Source organism: Mauremys reevesii, linkage group 18, assembly GCF_016161935.1.
Source record: "Mauremys reevesii isolate NIE-2019 linkage group 18, ASM1616193v1, whole genome shotgun sequence".
NCBI lineage: Eukaryota > Metazoa > Chordata > Testudines > Geoemydidae > Mauremys > Mauremys reevesii.
Window position 1 is genome coordinate 16,924,742 of NC_052640.1, and position 18,719 is coordinate 16,943,460.

The 18,719-nt window shown below is 41.4% G+C and overlaps 1 protein-coding gene across 1 annotated transcript in view; it reads right to left on the reverse strand.

Annotated features, from left to right (window-relative positions):
• Positions 1 to 17,246, reverse strand: part of LOC120386355 (septin-2) — a 61,101-nt gene extending 43,855 nt beyond the window's left edge. Inside the window, exons 1-5 of the mRNA XM_039505588.1 lie at positions 17,093 to 17,246; positions 9,861 to 9,912; positions 7,720 to 7,819; positions 5,466 to 5,552; positions 4,620 to 4,743 (exon numbers count right to left, since the gene is read on the reverse strand). Of these exons, the coding sequence (XP_039361522.1) occupies positions 4,620 to 4,743; positions 5,466 to 5,552; positions 7,720 to 7,819; positions 9,861 to 9,887 (338 nt within the window). The 5' untranslated portion in view covers positions 9,888 to 9,912; positions 17,093 to 17,246. The remainder of the gene's footprint in view (positions 1 to 4,619; positions 4,744 to 5,465; positions 5,553 to 7,719; positions 7,820 to 9,860; positions 9,913 to 17,092) is intronic.
• Between the last annotated feature and the right edge of the window lie 1,473 nt (positions 17,247 to 18,719).

Genomic DNA, 18,719 nt, shown 5'->3' on the forward strand with positions numbered 1-18,719 from the left:
TAAGGCTATATTTATAAGTTACATACAAAAAACAATGTTAAAAGAGTGTTAAGGTTTCCAAGTGAATCACTCAAAAGTTAGGAAGTGCCAGAATTAAGACTGTCTACAACGTTCATTCACTCCCCTAGAGCATATGCATTATCACATTTTATTTCCCACAGGGGGCTTGCTGCACTGAGTGCACAGGACAGACTGTGCTCACTTAATGTGCAGCTGTTCAATGGTTTGTTTTATCCTCATTTGTGTGTGCATATATCATTAAAGTTCATACAAATTAAACCAGAATGTGATCAAAAACCATCGTAACTAATTCACACAACGTAGTTAGATTAAGGTTCCACAGGTGTTAATAGTGGCACTTCCTAACTTTTGAGAGCTTGACTGTCCAATTTTAATGTTCTTCCAACAGAGTTTTTTGTACGTACCTCCCAAGGTTTCTAAAATAGCAAACTAAAGAAAATCAACTCCATCATATGGGTCAGCAACAGAATTGGAGTTTTTAGATCCACAGCACAGACCCTGAGCTAATGGAGTAACTGGTAGCAATAGTAGAGTGGCATCCTCTATGTAGACCAGTAACTAGATGAGGGTGAGATACATGCTTTACCAGGGGGCTTCACAGACATTTGACGACAGCAGAATCAGAAATCCTGGGTTCCATCCCAGGTTATGGAGGGAAGTGATCTCTAGTAGTTGCAAACCCTTATGCTCTGTAACCCACAAGCCTGACCACCTCTGTCCTGTCCTCTCCAATCTGTGCCAATCCAGTCCCAGTCTTGTCTCTTCTCCTCCTTCAGCTTCTCAACCCAACATCATCTCCCTTCTCTTCCCCCAACACACTTCATATCTGGCTCCCAGTCCAAGACCCAGTCTTCTCCCCCACTCTGTCTTACAACACCCATCTCCCTTCCCAGACTGCGATTTTTCAAAGGCTTATAACTTCTTCTAATTTGGGCAATTTTTCCCACAGAAACAGCAAAAGGCAACTCCTCTTGCTAAATTTCATGTCAATGCTCAAAAGAACGGAGGACACTATGGCTTCGCAACAAAAATAATTATTACAGCTGGGTTTTTTTGTTTGTTTGTTTTTTAACATGGGCAAAACAATGTATTTTTTCCTAATCTGGCTCTTGGAAAGGGCTGAACCCTTTTTGCTGAAACTTTCCAAAGCCTTCAACCTAAATCATACACCTGGAATGAAAAATCTCAGCCTAAAAGGTTATAACTTTGCCAAATTGTAAGCAACTGAAAACAGGGACTTACAATAAAAATGTCAGACAATCTTAAGTATAGGTGGTGCTACCAACTTTGCCTACAATAGTTTATAAAGTGACAGTAGATGTCATAAGCATGAATAGTATACATTACAGATGGTTAAAAGGACTTCAGTAGAAGGTGCTACACATGGTTATAAATCACGTTTATAAGCATCAATTTGATCTGTAACAATTAATCATTAAAACATTAACGCTTTATAAATGTAGCTTTTGTCTAAAGTGTCACCAAAACCTCTTCATATTCCTTACAAAAATCCCATATGTCCTCTATAATGAGGGATGCTACATTTCTACCTCTCCCGTGCTCTTCTGCATAGCAGATCTGCTGTGCATTCCTGACCTTCCATCACAAACACCCGTGTTATCATCCAGGGATATGCCTCAATCAAGCAGCTGCCAGCAGCAGCAGCCACAACAATGCCACACTCCAGAACCAAAATGGTCATTCACACCCAAGTATAGGTTTACATTAGACTAAAAGAATGCCACCCCACTTGAGACCCAATCTCCTCTTTCAGCTGTTTAAAAATGCTTTGCAAATAACACTGAGATGCACGTGGGAGTGGGAGAATATCTATTTTCTTATTCATTTCCCCCACCTCCTAGTGCTGCCCTTTCCTATCGACAGACGGCTACTGACTACCTCCTCCCAACTCCCACTCATTGCCATTGTTCCTCCTAGGATGGGAAATACATATAACACGTCCCTGTCTTGCTCTTTGAAATACAAACACTTGAATTTGGCCCTTCAGTGAATCCAAAGGCAGAAAGCAGAGGCAGTTGGGTGGGATACCTAGTCAAGAAGATTCAGTGTATTATTGCTAAAATGTTAATATTAGCCATGTGGCAGAAATCATGCTACATTACATCTCATACAACCATTCAATACTTTGATCAGAGACATTCATTTTAGTATAACAAAATGGTAACGGGTTGAGATTTAGCACCTTCCGAGCTGGTGTGTTTCCACAAACATCATATGCTGGCAAACCCTAACTGCACCAAATGTTAGGTTACAGGAAACAGTGAGGATATCGTTGAGAGAAGGTAGTTGTGCATGGATTCAGGTCCCCAGTCAAGACTTAGGCTTGTACTCAGTGGTAATAGCGCAGTGCTAAATGGGAGGTACTACCTTAGTAGTGCCGTCCTTTGGATGAGAAGTGTAATTTAGCTCTCTGCTGTCTCCATAGCTGCCCTAGTCAAGACTTTCTGAAAAGGCCAAGGGACGTTCTGTGTACTCTGACTACCATTCCTTCTGTCACAATGAAACAAGTTTTAAAGGCCAAAGTGGTTGTTAAGCTATTTCTACAAAGGATACTGTTTCCTTGTGTGCACATACAACTATTCATAAAGCTTCAGTACTTAGATAGGACAAGGGAGATTTTAAAAAATTTATTACGGAGGGATGGGGGACAGGGAAAAAAATTAGACGTGAGAATCATTGTGTAAATCTTCCAAAAGATACACATGTGCTATTTTGCAGGAAAATTGTTTCTATCGTATACTGTGAAGTCACAGCTTGTGTTCTGAGAATTAACATTGAAAACCTAGTACAGAATTTTATAGTAAGTTTTTCAGATGTGTCTGACTCACCATGGAATTACCTTGCTTGGAAAGCCTATGCCGAGAAAGGGGGCGGGGGGGGAAGAAGGGGAGAGCTGAACTTGTAGGTCTCTAAGAAACATCTTGATAGAATAAGCAAAGGGCATTAGAACGCAATCAACAGGAAGTTCTCATTGTAACACAATACACTGGCTTAACAGCTCTTAATTCCAGCGAAAGGAAGCTCAAGTCAACATTACTGACAATGAGCAAGAGTGCACTGAAGTCCAGAAAGATACTTAACAGTTATTCAGAAGTCTCTGTTTTGATTAGTTTAACAACATAGACTGAGGACCAGGAAACTGAAGATACAATTGCCACTACCACCACACTTTTGACCCTTCATCCAGTGTATTTCAAGCACATGTAAGAGACATGGTAAAAGAAGCTAATCACTCCCATTTCAGAGTGGTCTTCTTGCAAAGCGCTCCACAGACAGGAAAAAAATATACCAGTTTGCCAACTATATTCTTCTCCATTATCTCAAATGTTATCACATGTACACCACCACAAGATTTTGAAAAGTGGTGTTTGTTAATTGTAGTTACATCAGCTGTTTATCTCCTTCACAAAAGCTTGATCTTATGACTATTTATTTTCAGTGGCATAATGTGCAAATAAGTCATCTGCTTATTTAATGTTTCTTTTCTCTGTTCAGTGTGGCTTAATTACAATAAAAATGAATAGCCAAGAGAAATTAATTTTACCAGGGGTTCTTAGACTCCAATTGTATAGGATGTACAAATTATCTAGACTTCCCAGTTGGCATGCCACTCACCAGTGACAGTATATTGTATTTTCATTTAAAACGCAGCTACCACAGAGGTAGTTTTCCTTCTTTAAAAATAGGATGGAGCTATCCTTCCTTTCTTAATCAAAATGCATAAGTAGGGCCCTACCAAATTCACAGCCATGAAAAACATGTCACAGGCCATGAAATCTTGTCTCCCCCCATGAACTCTGGTCTTGTGTATGCTTTTACCTTGTACTATACAGATTTCATGGGGGGAGAGCTGCATTTCTCAAACTGGGGGTCCTGACCAAAAGGGAGTTGCAGGGGGGTCACAAGGGTATTTTAGGGGGTTGCAGTATTGCCACCCTTACTTCTGTGCTGCCTTCAGAGCTGGGCAGCTGGAGAGTGGTGTCTGCAGGCCGGAAGCCCAGCTCTGAAGGCAGAACTGCCACCAGCAGCAACGAAGAAATAAGGATGGCATGGTATGGTATTGCCACCCTTACTTCTGTGCTGCTGCCTTCAATGCAGGGAGCCCTTGACCCTCCCTCTACAACCGCCACACCCCCACCCCCCCCACACACACACACGTCACCTTTCCCCTGTCCCTCCATTCCCACACTTCAGATTCTGTATTTGCCAAATATGAGAGAAACTATTTGGAAGAAGATTACTATGAAAAAGAACAAAGTATGAGAAGTTTACGGACTATTTTTATAAGTGTTTTCTTTCTAGATAAATATGGACGGGGTAGGAAGACACTCTCTAATGTGATCCCAAGATAACAATACATTGCTATTAAAAAAACAACAACGAAGTGGTTGCTTCCCCTTTGCATGTCAAAAAATACAGGAACAATACACACTGTTCTCCAAAGACCACTCCCATCCACTGAATCACCAAGGTATATATAAAAAGGAGAAAACAAAACACTAGGATTAACAAATACATACAACAACATAAGCAGAGATAGATTTAAAGATTCATCCTGGTGGCTAAAACAGACATACCAGTCCTGGCTGTTAATGGCATCGCCATATCCTGGTGTATCAACTACTGTTAAACGGAGTTTCACCCCTCGCTCCTCAATCTCTACTGTAGAAGCTTCGATTTGGACTGTTCTCTCTATTTTCTCTATAATAAAATAATGTTTAAAACATTAGTATTTCTCTTGTCCAACCCCACAGATGCCCATGAACCAGATCGGTTACGATACACTTTAAGTAAGTTACACCTCCACCACTATGTAATGCAGAATCCTTCAGAAAAACACATCAAATAAGCTAATACAAGTGTAAACACAACCTATGATTAACTGAAATACCCAGAATATAATGAGTGGGGAAACAGTGGTATGTCACATGTAATGATGCTGCAATGATCGTTTTTTAATGTATTAATTTTTTAACTTTCAGAAGTGTGCTAGGTTCTTTACAGACAGGGAGTTTCTTGTCCTGAAGAGTTTATAATCTAGATTTTAGACATGACCACTGCAAGGTAACAATCAACTGGAGGAAGTGGGGATTACAGTAAAATCACAAGGTCAGTTTAGGCATATAGACATCTTCTGCAGCTTGGGGTTTTTTTTATACTCGTTGGAGTAACAGCAGAAGTGAGTTTGTAGGAGGGAGACATCAAACCTTAAATTATGAGAACAGAGTGGCTTAACCAACAGTGATTGGGAGTGCTGTTCCATGCATCAGTGGCATGGAAGAAAAATGAATGGGGCTTCATGGCTGAAGTCACTGTCAGAGTGGAGGAATAATGGTGAGGAGGATGTGAAAGGAAACAAGTTTGGAGATGTGTACTTGGACTGAATGATGTAGGGCCTTAAATAAGAACACAGTCAAATTTACCTGCAGCTCCAGGAATGTAACGTTCTGGATAAAGATCAGTCAGGAATAAACTGTTAATTAAGGTGGATTTTCCCAAACCAGATTCTCCTGCAAACAAAATAATTCAAGTAATTAAATACCTTCATCTTCTTTAGCAGCCTCCCTGTAACCCCACTAATCTATGTAGTGGAGTAAAAATAATTTGTTCAGCCAGGGTCCACCCTATCTTTTAAGATAAAAACATCACAGGCTCGGCTAAGCAATGCTAAAGAAAACAGAAACAACGAATCATTGGTGCTTGCTTACATATATGAATGCATGAAAATTCTAAACATAATCTATTATATTTAACAGTGCAAGCAAAAATGTCACAACTGCAATGATCACATATATATATATATAAATACCCACTTTACACCACAGCACTTCCAAGTCTTGAATTAAAAGAGTTGCAAAGTATTCAAACCTTTTTTTCTTTTACTTATGAAATCAGAAGCCATAACATTTGAGTTCATGTTTTTGTAAGTTTTGAGGTTTTCTTAAGCTAGAGATGCAAATCAGAACTCTATTTTTTAAACCGCTGTAGCACATCAATGTAGACACTACATTACGCTGATGGGAGTGGTTCTCCCATCAGTGTAGGTAATCCACCTCCCAAAGAGGTGGTAGCTAGGTCGAGGTAAGAATTCTTCCATCATCCTAGCACTGTCTACACTGAGGATTAGGTTGTCTTAACTACACCACTCAGGGGAGGAGATGGGACTTTTCAACCCTTGAGCCACATAGCTAAGTCAGCTGAATTTTTAGTGTAGACCAGGCCAAGGTTAAGCACAACTGGCAACCACGTTTAGCATCCTTGCATTCAGACTACATTTATTCTACATAGCAAGAACTAAAGAAAGCAACAGAGAATCTTTTAATCTTCACTTGGAAAGTTTTATAATTCTGAAAGTTAAAGTGATTTGTAAACTTACCTGAAACTCCCTAAAACTAGCATGTGGCGTTTACAAGTTCATCTTTGCTACATAAATTATTTCAGGAAGCTAAAGTGATCTGTAATGATCATGTATATTATATGCCAGTAAACATTTAAGAAAAAGAAAACCCCAATATAAGCGGTCTACGCTACTGTTGATGTTGCTAACCCAGTTTTAGATGGGCAACTCTTGTATTTGTCAAGAACTACAAGACATAAGAAGTTCTACAGCAATCAACAACCACAAGGAGGAGACAACTGCTGAAACTAATTTCCTGTATAATCTTTGGTCAATGCTACAGCTTTCAGCATACAGGCTGCTTAAGACGTTACATATGGTTCTTTGTGATAAAGATGCGATTTCCTTTCTCCTACTAATTTCTCAATAATATGTAATATTAAGGCAAGTATGTCAAAAACCTTCTTAACAAAAGGAGAGTAATTTGGGTTTTACAAAAGCAATTGTAGGTTTTTTGCTTAACTAAAAGCTGAAAATACCAATATAACTCAACAAGCCAATTACTTTGCACTTAAAGTTCCTTCCAGTAGACAACACCAACTTCATATGGGGAAATTTAATCAGAGACATTACCCTTAACGTCACACAGTGAGTCAGGGCGGAAGCAGTAGAAGAGCTAGGAATAGAATCCCCATTTCATCAGCGAGACACCACTGTGCACGCACGTCCCCATTTTCAGACGGGGAAGCGGGTCAAAGAATGGTGAAGTCACTACCTCTAACGTCAGACAATGAGTTGGGGACAGAAACGCTAAAAGAGGCAGGAATAGAGACCTGAACCCTTGGCTCTGAGCCATGCTCTAACCACTAATGCTCCCTCCAAACAACTTCACAAAATAGGCAGGATTTAATTGGATAGAATACACTAGTTTGTCTTTGTTCTTCAGTACACCAAATACAATAGCTAAGTAAGAACAGGCGCATACTTAGGGCTTGTCTAAATGAACAGTTAGTGCACAGCAAGCTGGGGTGTAAATCTACCCCCTCCCCCCCACTATCTTGCCACATGCTAAGTGTCAGTGTGGACCCTGCTGACTGGTTCTAGCAGTTCCTTAGTGTGCTTTGATCTACCCCGCTTTGATACAGAAGCATATCAAAGCACACCAAGAAACTGTTAGTACAAGTCAGAAGGGTCCACATGGCCACTTGGTGAGTGGCAAGCTTTACTGTGAGGTAGATTTACACCTCAGCTTGTGGCAAACTAGATGTTGCTGTAGACAAGCCCCTAATGTGCAAGACAAACATATTTTAACACTCAAGCAATTAAAGAAAACCACCTACCAACCACCATTAGAGTGAATTCAAAGCCCTTCTTTACAGACTTCCTGTGGACCTGGTTGGGCAGATTAGCAAATCCCACATAGCCTGCTGAGTCAGAAAACTGGAAAGAAAAACAAAATTGAATACAAGTGAAGTAAAACAAGTAAAAACATACAAATAAAGTGCATGAAGAAAGAGAATCAACCAGTTACCTGGCAGCATAGCAAGACAGCCCTTGGAAAACCTCTCTCAACCCTTCCTTCCCCAAGCAGTCTTTGAGAGAAGTAAAGATACCACAGGTGCTGCGGAACATACTTGAGCAAAAGGCTCTTCTTGGAAAACATTGACCGTACGCCCGCAAGAAAATGTTGCTATTAACATAAGCAACAGGTAGCCCTGTTTGTGACTGTAAATGGGCTTGCCTGCCCTCATGCAGCCCCTGCTGGCTCTGCTAAGGCCTGCTTCAGTATCCCCTTCACTTCAAGCCCCTTTAAAACCCACAGTGCCCAGATATTCAAAACATTCCCTTTCTGGGATCCAGTGTATTAGGTCCTGAACAAAGTCAATCAAAATAGACCTCCAATCTACAAAATCTTCATCCCAGTTTCAGCTGGGCCCAGACCCTTCTTCCTGGGTCAGTCCTCCCTTTAAAGTTCATTTCTTTCACCCAGGGCCGGCTCCAGACCCCAGCGCGGCAAGCACGCGCGTGGGGCGGCCCTTTCCCGGGGGGGCGGCAGATTGGGCCGGCGGACTTGCCGCAGTCATGCCTGCAGGAGGTCCACCGGAGCCCCGGGAGGACCGGACCTGCCGCAGGCATGACTGCGGAGGGGGCGCTGGTCCCGCGGCGCCTCCCGTGCATGACTGCTTGGGGCGGCCAAAAAGGTAGAGCCGCCCCTGCTTTCACCCCAGTCCCAAACTGGGCACAGCCCTTCCTACCTGAGCATCTGTCTTCCTGATCTCCCAGCACCTCTTGCCTGGAGTTTTTTTGTTTTCTCCATAGGCCCTTCCCCTTCTGACTCAGGCCCTTCAGGGGTCTTTTGATTCCCCACAATGCCTGCAAGCATCTGCCAAACCAACCAACAGCTGTCTCGCCCTGTATAAGGCTCAGGTGTCTGCCCTTAAGCCCAATTTCACAGCAGACAATCAGCCCAAGTACATTGGACCCTGCTCCTTTTTTTTTTTTGAAGGGGCAGTCATTGTGTGGCAGTGAGAGGTAAAGCTGACTTTTTCAGTGAGGTACGTTAAAAAGTTAATGAAAGATTTAAATCACAAGCAACCTTAAAATCACTGACATTTACAAATTGAAAAGATATTAGAAATAGGTTCTCCTGATATAGGCTAAATATAGTGAATTTCAGCACCTAAGAATGCCTGTGTACACATGCAGAGGAAAAATACTTCTGTAAATACATGTAGAAACACAAGCACACTCAGTAGTAATGCTCAGAGTATGAATTTATCATCACCTCACAAGATGCAACTACAGTCACATAAGTGAACAGGTTAGTAATATAGCTGAACATAAAGCTCCGAAGTTCACAGTGCTAAACCTCTGAAACAAAAGGAAGATATAGAAATGTACCTGAAAACATATCTGATAGATTTGGGCCATAAACATGGCTGTCCACTTCACTGTGTTATGAACTGACCCGAGATCTATTACAGGCCTAAACAAGAATTGCAGCCACTTGAATTCTGGGCCCTCTGAGCTTATTGATAGCAACAAATTTTTATTCAAGACGGACACAGGAATTTAACATGAAAGATAGATTTTTAATAAAATGATACACTGCAAATACTCCTGAACTAAAATCACTCATCAAAGGGCAGTTATTTTACTTGCAGACAAGCCTTTTACAACTCACCCAGATGGGAAAATCTTAAAATTGTAACTTATACCCAATTAAGAATTTTGCATGAAGTACAGACATGAGTCCCTCTGCATAAATACAATACCACCAGATAAAGGAAGTTTGGCTAACCTATTGAAACTATATTGCTAGGATTACATACAAGTTCATTTTTCAGAAAAATTCAAATTTAAGAAATAGATTTGAGCTAATAAATGTAGTCGGAATATTTAACTACTTCAGTGAATACATGAGTATTTTCAAAAGTTCAACAGAACTATATACATTTGTATTACGCAAGCATCTCTTTACCTTTACTTTTTCACCTGACTGAGACATGTTCCGTCACTGCAAGTTTCAGAACCTAGAAAACAAGACCTCTGTTAGCAGTACTACAGATTAGATTAATCACATGACCAAGAACGGATACCTATCACATATTTATTATAATATGCCAAAGGGAAATTAACATGGTTTTCCTCAACATACAGGGAGCAGTCTAGTAATGAATTATTCTGCATTTGATTCTGTAGGTTTAGTCACTTAGTAGCTGCAATAAGTTTACCAAGTGAAGCTATTCAAATAATCGGGTTAAAGTAATCACGAAACAAAATCGTTCACTTTAAATGTTATAAATAAGCAACTGTAAATTAATATTTTAACACACTACATTTTTTAAACCTAGTTAATTAGAACCCTGTATTCTTACATTACTTTTGCTTCTTTAAGTAGGGGACAGCTGCATCTTACTGAATCCAAGGATGTACAGTGCCAGTCATGTAATTTTCAGTTTGTTTTGGTTCAACAGTTTGTTAATAATGCCCTGACACTTCCATATACTTTCCCTCCTTACCCCACCATGAATCATTTCCTCCCCTTTTTCTTCTCAGAGCTGAAAAATGCCTTCCCCACCTCACAGGAGTAATTTACATATAGCCAAATGGATTTTAGTGAACCTTTCATTACAAAATTCCCAAACTTCTCCGATGTGCTCTCAGATGAGAAGTTTCTCCAGAAAACCAAAATACCCACAGATTCTGAGGGTGACAGAAGTGACTGAAAATAGTATTCTAAATGTAAATGTCATCTCTAAACACTAACACCACACTGGGTTGTGAGAGAAGCCTGGCACTTGGCTAATTCCCACTGGAAATGAAAATTCACCACAACGTTCAAGCGTATGTCAAAAGTATCTGCATTTCAACACCAGCTAGCTATCTGGAAGAGCTATATATTTTGGTAGCCTCACACATCTCCACGTTTGAAAAATACTAGCTGTGCTATATAGACTAACAGTCCATTTTATTCAGAACAGCTACATAACACTGAAAGGAAATGGAGAAGGGGAAGGAATACTTCACAGCTTGACTTGTTGACAACACAGCTCTTGGCTGAGAAAGAGGGGAAGTGACCTTTGCAGACACCTGTGCACTCAGAAAACAGATGCTTCCCTGTAGCTTAGCAGTAGCCACTCTAGCCAGCAGGATGTGGCACAAGTATTAAATGCAACTGCTCAGCCAAATCCTAGTATAAAAACTTGGTCATTTATCTCTGCAAATACAAAGTAGGTAAACTCCAAGTTAACTGTAATTGCAACTTGGAGTTTAGAGGAAAATGTTTTCACAACCGGTGTAGTTTTTAGTTTGACCAGAAGTTTCAAATTCCCTGCAGGCTGCATTGACCACAGCCAACCTGTAGGCAAGGTCAACTCCGTGTCTTCCCTCCTCTGCCTACCTCCTTATGTATCCAGTTCCTTTGTCTGGTGCAGCCATTGGTTGAGAAATATTAGTCTTGTTTCTATGACTCTTCTGAGTGTCTCTAACCAGGCATTCCCCACATTGTGATTCCCAAGTTGTTTCAAGTATGATTTTGTAGCAGTAGAGTCTGCTTTTATGACCCAACACGGGTTTCCAGCCAGCCAATATCATGGATCCGCAAAGATGGCATAGATCAAGATTTCATTCCATAGTCACAACTTAACCTACCGATGCAACTCACTGCTTGCCCAAGTTTTGTTTCTATATTTGGAAAAGTCTTGTCACTTTTCCCTAGAAACTAACATCGTAATTCATAATTAAAAAGCACTAGAACACCACCACTGTTATAAGTGACATTTTAGTACTAGCCAAAATTACTAGGTTGGAAAATAGATGAGCTAAAATTATTAAGCTCCACTGCATGTGTACAACTGGCTCACAGAAACTAGCTTCTCACAGAACAAGGTTTACAATAAATAATAATCTTCCTAAAGAAGAGAACACGTTGGCATTTTTCTTTTTCTGCCTTTCCCCAATCCTCTGAAATTTTAACTCTCTCAATAGGGAGTCTGGATGTCTCCAGGGATTGGTAATAAGCCAGTGAGCGTATTGCCTCTTGGTTGTCAGTTCAAACCCAACCTAACTTTAGAGTGACTGAAAGGCTCAGGAAGAATGACACCACAGTAGAACCTCAGAGCTTACGAACTGACCAGTCAACCACACACTTCATTTGGAACCAGAAGTACACAATCAGGCAGCAGCAGAGACACGAAATAAAGAAAATATAGTACACTGCTGTGTTAAATGTAAACTACTAAAAAAAGGGAAAGTTTAAAAAAAAGATTTGACAAGGCAAGGATACTGTTTCTGTACTTGTTTCATTTAAATTAAGATGGTTAAAAGCAGCATTTTTCTTCTGCATAGTAAAGTTTCAAAGCTGTATTAAGTCAATGTTCAGCTGTAAACTTTTGAAGCAACAACCATAACGTTTTGTTCAAAGTTAGGAACAACCTCTACTACCGAGGTGTTCATAACTCTGAGGTTATACTGTATGTGAATTGAGTTGGTGGTTTCAGTTCCCTTCTTAGGGACCAAACACCCATGTCTCAAAAGCTAGCTAAGTAGAAGTCTAAACAGAGACGTCTGGGCTGAATAGGAATGAAGACAGGACACTCTCTATCCCTTCACACTTTGAAATGATCGCTCCAGATAACGACTGACACTGAGGCCTACTATACTCTGCCTAACTGTATATTAAAAACAATCTCTGGGGCTGTTGAATAGGCAAGCCCCTTTCACCCACACTAAAAGTCCCTTAATTACTTTTTAAGTTTTAATCTGGAGATACCCATGTCAGTCACTGCAGTTCATAAACAGTATAAATGGGAACAAAAATTGTGAACTATAGGAATATTCACTCAGAAGTATACAATGTACTGAAGACAATTTTTGTAATGCACGGTAAGCACAATTTCCCAAAAGAAGTGCTGCAGTTCTGAAGCAAAGCTACCTTAGCTATTCAAATTACTGATATGTTTGTACTTTCCATTAGATCCTATTATACAACTAACATTTGCCTTGTACCCTACTCTGATCAAAAGCTCATAATATCCAAGGCTGTGAAAGAGCAACTGCTGATCACATCTTAAGAGTCTGCTTAACAGTCTTGGTAACACTAGTATCTAGTTAGTTACTTTGTCTAGTATTTTGCTATACCTAGCATATGAAAGGAGGAATAATAAAATAAATAATAATATTCCTTATCACATACGTAATTCTTCAACAATGGTTTATCATTGTTTATATTATGCAACATAAGATGAACACTTTTGCAATGAAGAATGTTTCATGAACAATTTGGATTCCAGTTATAAACCAATGAATCAATGACTTTATAAAACTTATCAAAGCCATGTGATTTAAAAGAATCCCTTAATATGCCAACAAAATACCCAAAAGCAAACAATTTTAATGTTAGTCATATGAAACAAATTAATTTTGAAGGTCCCTAACATTCTATCCACATTGCCATTGAGGTATTGTCATTTAAAATACTATTTTACCATATTGAAAAAAATCACTCCAGACATATTTCTAGGAAATTATTATCTACAATGGTTAAAGTAATTTCAGCTTTTGACCTTGTGGATCATAACATTGCCTGAATGGCATAGTCATCTAGAAATTAATTCAATCCAGTGACAATTAGCTGAACATCAATAGGCTTTCAGAAATATTATTGGTCACTTTACCCCATTACTGCAAAGCAAAACTAGAAAGAAACCAGTTTAAAACTGTTTGAACATTAAGTTAATAGTAACAAAAACTAGAGAGAAGAATGGATTAGGAGAAAGTCTTTCATGTTTCTTTATAGCACCAAATCACAGTAGTACTGAAGCACTGTGTCAGAGTACATTAGTTACAAAGACGGGACAGACTGTAGTAAGTAGTAATGACTAACAAATTACTATTATCTGTATGCATTCAACTGAGTCACACAATAAAATATGACTAAAAGAAATCAGTTTGATTAAGTGGGAAACCATGCCACGTATGAGAACACTACAGTATGAACTCTCAGTAACACTTGGTAATAAAATTAGCGAAAATTTTCATTCAAAGCAAATAGATCATATTATGGCAGAAGGTATACAAAGACCCACCTCCTGTGTCAGAAGACAAGCAAAGCAACATGTACAAAATGCTTCACACAATGAAGGAAATTATAAAGATAAGTACACTTGAATTAATAAGATACATGAAGCAGTCAAACTAACTCCTACTTTTACATTTTTTACCCTTCTAGCACAACAGAAATTTAATACAATTGAATTTCATTTACAAGGTTTCATTTACAAAAGTAAGATGGGCTTTTGAAAGTAATTTTCTCTGTGCATAGGTATATTGAGCTATATTACATAAATAAGTGTACTTTCGCTCAGCAAGTATGATTTCTGAACTGCATGTTCTGTACTAATGCATATTTCCGATCTCACAGGAATCCCATCTTAAACAGTTCTCTGTGCTAGAGTCCAAGGATCAGACAAATACCAATTTCAGTTATAGCCTGTACTTGTGCAAACACAGATGCCACAAGCATGTCACCCTACCAACTTCTACCATGAAAAAAACCATCCAGTGAGGCAGAGAGGAAGGAAACCAGGCCATTTCCTTTGTTCCTTTCAGGATGTAAGAAGTAAACTGTTAGCAATAGGCAGTATGGGATTTTCCTAAAGGTAACAAGAAAAAAAATGCAATGGAAAATTTACAAGGAAGGCTTCTATACAGGATTATAAATAATATTTTAAACAATTCTTGAGTGACAGCAATAACCAATTCTTTATACAGATCCAGGAGACTGTGCAAGGATTCCTCTTTTCTGAAATCAATACTTAAAATTATATGCGGTCCCATTGGTAATTTAAGAAGGAACCACAGGAGAAGTGAAAACTGAGGTAGAAGTGTGTATGCTGGACTTGGTCTTATCAGCACTATGCGATCACATATGCTCCCAATCTTCAAGAGTGTGGACCGCCAACAAGAACATTTGAACTAAATACTGCTGAATGATTTCTCTGTTATCATAATGGCCTGTGACAAATGAAGTCCAATCCAGCTTCTCAAGCATGTCATAAGACTAACATAAAACTGTTTAGAAAAACTCTTGCATACCAAGACATATGGGAGTTTGGTAAAGAGAGGATTACATTCTTCTCCAGACATACTCTTAAAATGGGTAGGGTGGGGGAGTATCAAAGTACAGAGAATTTTAATTCTAGGCCACTCCTAGTAAGGGGAGGCAATAACTGCCTCCATATCAAAAGGCTGGCTATGCTGCTGATTTACTCAGAACGGAAATAGCTGTCACTGATTGAAAAACGTTATTTTACACGTCCCTGGCTCAGAGTAATGCAGAAGTGCACTGACTTCCTTCTCTCAGGAAACTAAGCAAGTCACTTCCATCAACCTAGAATGCAGGGATTTAACTGTTGTTTCCAAAAAACAAACCTGCTACTGCTACTGCATTGGCAGGCAGGCAGGCCAAGTCAAGATAAATCAACAGTTTAATACCTTGTATTCAGTGTTATCAACCTTTTTGATATAATTTTATGGCTTCTATTATTTAACAGAGGAAATGCAATCCTTCCTAAGCAAGCAACTACTGGTAACATTTTCAAAGAGTTATTGTACTGTGAAAACATATCTTAAAATGGTCTTGTAGAAGTTTGATTACCCACTTGTTAAAGAAAAATAATTTTTGATGGAAAAAAATGAATTATATTTTATTCATTATAAGTCAGAGCAGGTGAGCAGATCCTGTGCATGGGCCGGTAAAGGTTAGTGACAATTCTGCAAGACAGCTTTAAAAGTGGTGAGGGAAAAAAGGCAAAAGACTACATTGTGTTGTTCCATGCAAGAGAATCTGCAGCCACAAAAATAAAAATGGTCTGAAAAGGAGTGCAAATATTAATTTAATTACCATGATACTGTTTAGATTCCCTCCTAAATGCTGAGAAATAATCTAAGACATATAAAATAACTTAAAAACGCATGTATCATCAGCTATCAAATCAAGTACTATGTCTTATTGTCCAGCTGTGGGATCTACATTTCAGCTTCCACACCCCATTTTCCCTTGCTTCTAACCTCAGATTATGCTTGATACTGCAATTTTGAAAGTATTTTAGGAATGCAAAATGGATTTGGAACTTCTTGGCTCCATCCACACCCAGCACTTCTGATTAAGCTATGCAGTGCAGAGACCAACAGCTGGGTCTTAGTCCCCTTCTAAAAAGATCTGCCTGTTCCTTGTTTGTTTGTTTTTTTAAATGTATTTTGTATATCTGTAAAATAGTCTTCAATAAACAGATTACAAAAGAAGCCCTGCCATTTTCTGTGTTCCAGTCAGACACGCTCTCTCTCCCTGGAGCCTCCAACCTGCTTTGGTTTTGTGACATTAAAAAGGCATCAGTGCTGCATACTTAATAATTAAATCTTATTAAATCACACAGTTATCTTTAAATAGATCTCACAGTTAGAGTCCTAGACACGGCTCAAAACCCCAGAAAGGCTGGATGTTGGGAGTGGGAGGGAGAACGAAAAGGAATGGTTACTGAAGAGGGTCTTTTACTGGCTTCAGACTCACACCCACCAGGGAGTCAGGGGGGAAAAGAGAGATGGGCTGCCTGATATGGGCTCTTTTAAGCCAGAGATGCAGCCCTCGACATCCCACTCCAGAGCAGGTGCCCCAATTACAGACACCCCACCCAGGCACTGCAGCCAGCGCCAACCTCAGGCAGCGCGCAGAGAGGCTCAGGGGTGGGAAGAGCCTGCCTGATGCGGCGCCAGTAGCACGAACCCCACAAGGGAACTGCCCAGCCCCCTACACACGAAAGGGGAGGGCAGTCCAGGCCCGGACAGGGTGAACAGGGGCTCCGGCTGCAGAGCCCCCCCCTTCCCTGACGGCGCGGGGGGGGGCGGCTCCGGCTGCAGAGCCCCCCCCTTCCCTGACGGCGCGGGGGGGGGCGGCTCCGGCTGCAGAGCCCCCCCCTTCCCTGACGGCGCGGGGGGGGGCAGCTCCGGCTGCAGAGACCCCCCTTCCCTGACGGCGCGGGGGGGGGGGCAGCTCCGGCTGCAGAGACCCCCCTTCCCTGACGGCGCGGGGGGGGGCAGCTCCGGCTGCAGAGACCCCCCTTCCCTGACGGCGCGGGGGAGGGGCGGCTCCGGCTGCAGAGGCCCCCGGCAGCGGGCTGCACTCGGCTCCTCTGCTCTCTGCCCTGTGCTTACCTGGGCCCAACCCCCCGAGAGCTTTCGACTCCTCCGCGCTCGCCCAGCTGCCAGGCCGCAATCCGGACCGGAACCGCCCACTCCCTGCTCCTCCGGCATCCCACAAGGCACCGCGGTCGGTCGCTCGCTCGCCTCCAGGCCTCGCGTCTCTATGGTTCTGCCGTTCCCGCGATGGGCAGGGCGGGGTCAGGGACAGTGGAGAAGGGGGCTAGAGTGTCTCTCTCCTGCCCGCCTCGGAAGCCGCCGGAGAGGCAGCAGGGGGGTGCTGTGGGGGGGGGCGCAGGATTGGGGCCGTCAGGGCAGGGCTGTGGGCCGGGTCGCTGGGCAGTGACACAGCATCGTGGGGCGAGGACAGCAACATGACATCACGGTGATGTCATTGTGTGATGTCATTGACTCACCGCATAACACAGTGGTGACATCACACCATGGGAGCAGGGGCGCAAACCTCAAGGTGGTTTTGGAGCCTATTAATAGCCTCTGGGCTCCGATCACTGTGGCTGCTGCAAAAGGTTTTTAAATGGCACTTTACTGTTATTTGTGTTACCATCTCACCTAAGCGCTGCAGCCACAGACCAGGACCCCATTGTGCTAGGAGCTGTACAAACATAGAACAAAAAGAGGATCCCTGCCCCCAAAGAGCTTACAAACTAAGGCCCTGGTTGTAACAAGTTAGTCATGTCTGCATTTCTTTATATGGCTAATGTAGAGCAACAACTATGATTTTGCATTCAGATGGTTAAGGCAGATAACTGGAGTAGCAGAGTGTATTGCTCTGATGCCTCTTTCATATTTGTGAATTGGACACTGAGATGTTATTATTTTCCATGGTCTTCTCGGTGACAGTGACAGACTGGAGAGTCTTTAATTTTCCATTTTTGCCGCAAGTATCCATATCTGCCATGGTTTGTGCAGAATTCAGATGCAGCTTAGGATTGCCCATGAGTGGAAGATGGCAGCCTTCATGCGGCCCACTCTGTTAAATGAGAAATCATATCTAATACCTTCAACCCAGTGACCAAACATCAATCAATGATCCGGTCTTCAGAGCAACAACTCAAGCCACCATAATGGCCCTCTTCAGGGCCAAGTAACATGCCAGATAGGTTCTGGAATAAGGACCCTCCAACATAACACTGAGGGATTTTCCCAGGCAAAGTGCAAGTATCTCGCAAACAGGTTGAAGATGCATAACATCGACATCCTTACACTCCAAGAAGCCCACATCTCCGACGACCAACAGGCTAGCCGCTACCATATCCATGGTTACTACCTCATGACTAGCCAGCACTACCATCTGAAATATGGCCTAATAATATATGTGAAAAACACCACCACAGATTTCGGTCTTTCCCCCAAGTGAAGAATCATAGGGACCTTGAGAGGTCATCTAGTCCAGTCCCCTGCACTCAAGGCAGGACTAAGTATTAACTAGACCATCCCTGACAAGTGTTTGTCCAACCTGCTCTTAAAAATCCCCAATGATGGAGATTCCACAACCTCGACAGGCAATTTATTCCAGTGCTTAACTACTCTGACAGGAAGTTTTTCCTAATGTCCAACCTAAACCATCCTTGTTGCAATTTAAGCCCATTGCTTCTTGTCTGATCCTTAGAGGTTAAGAAGA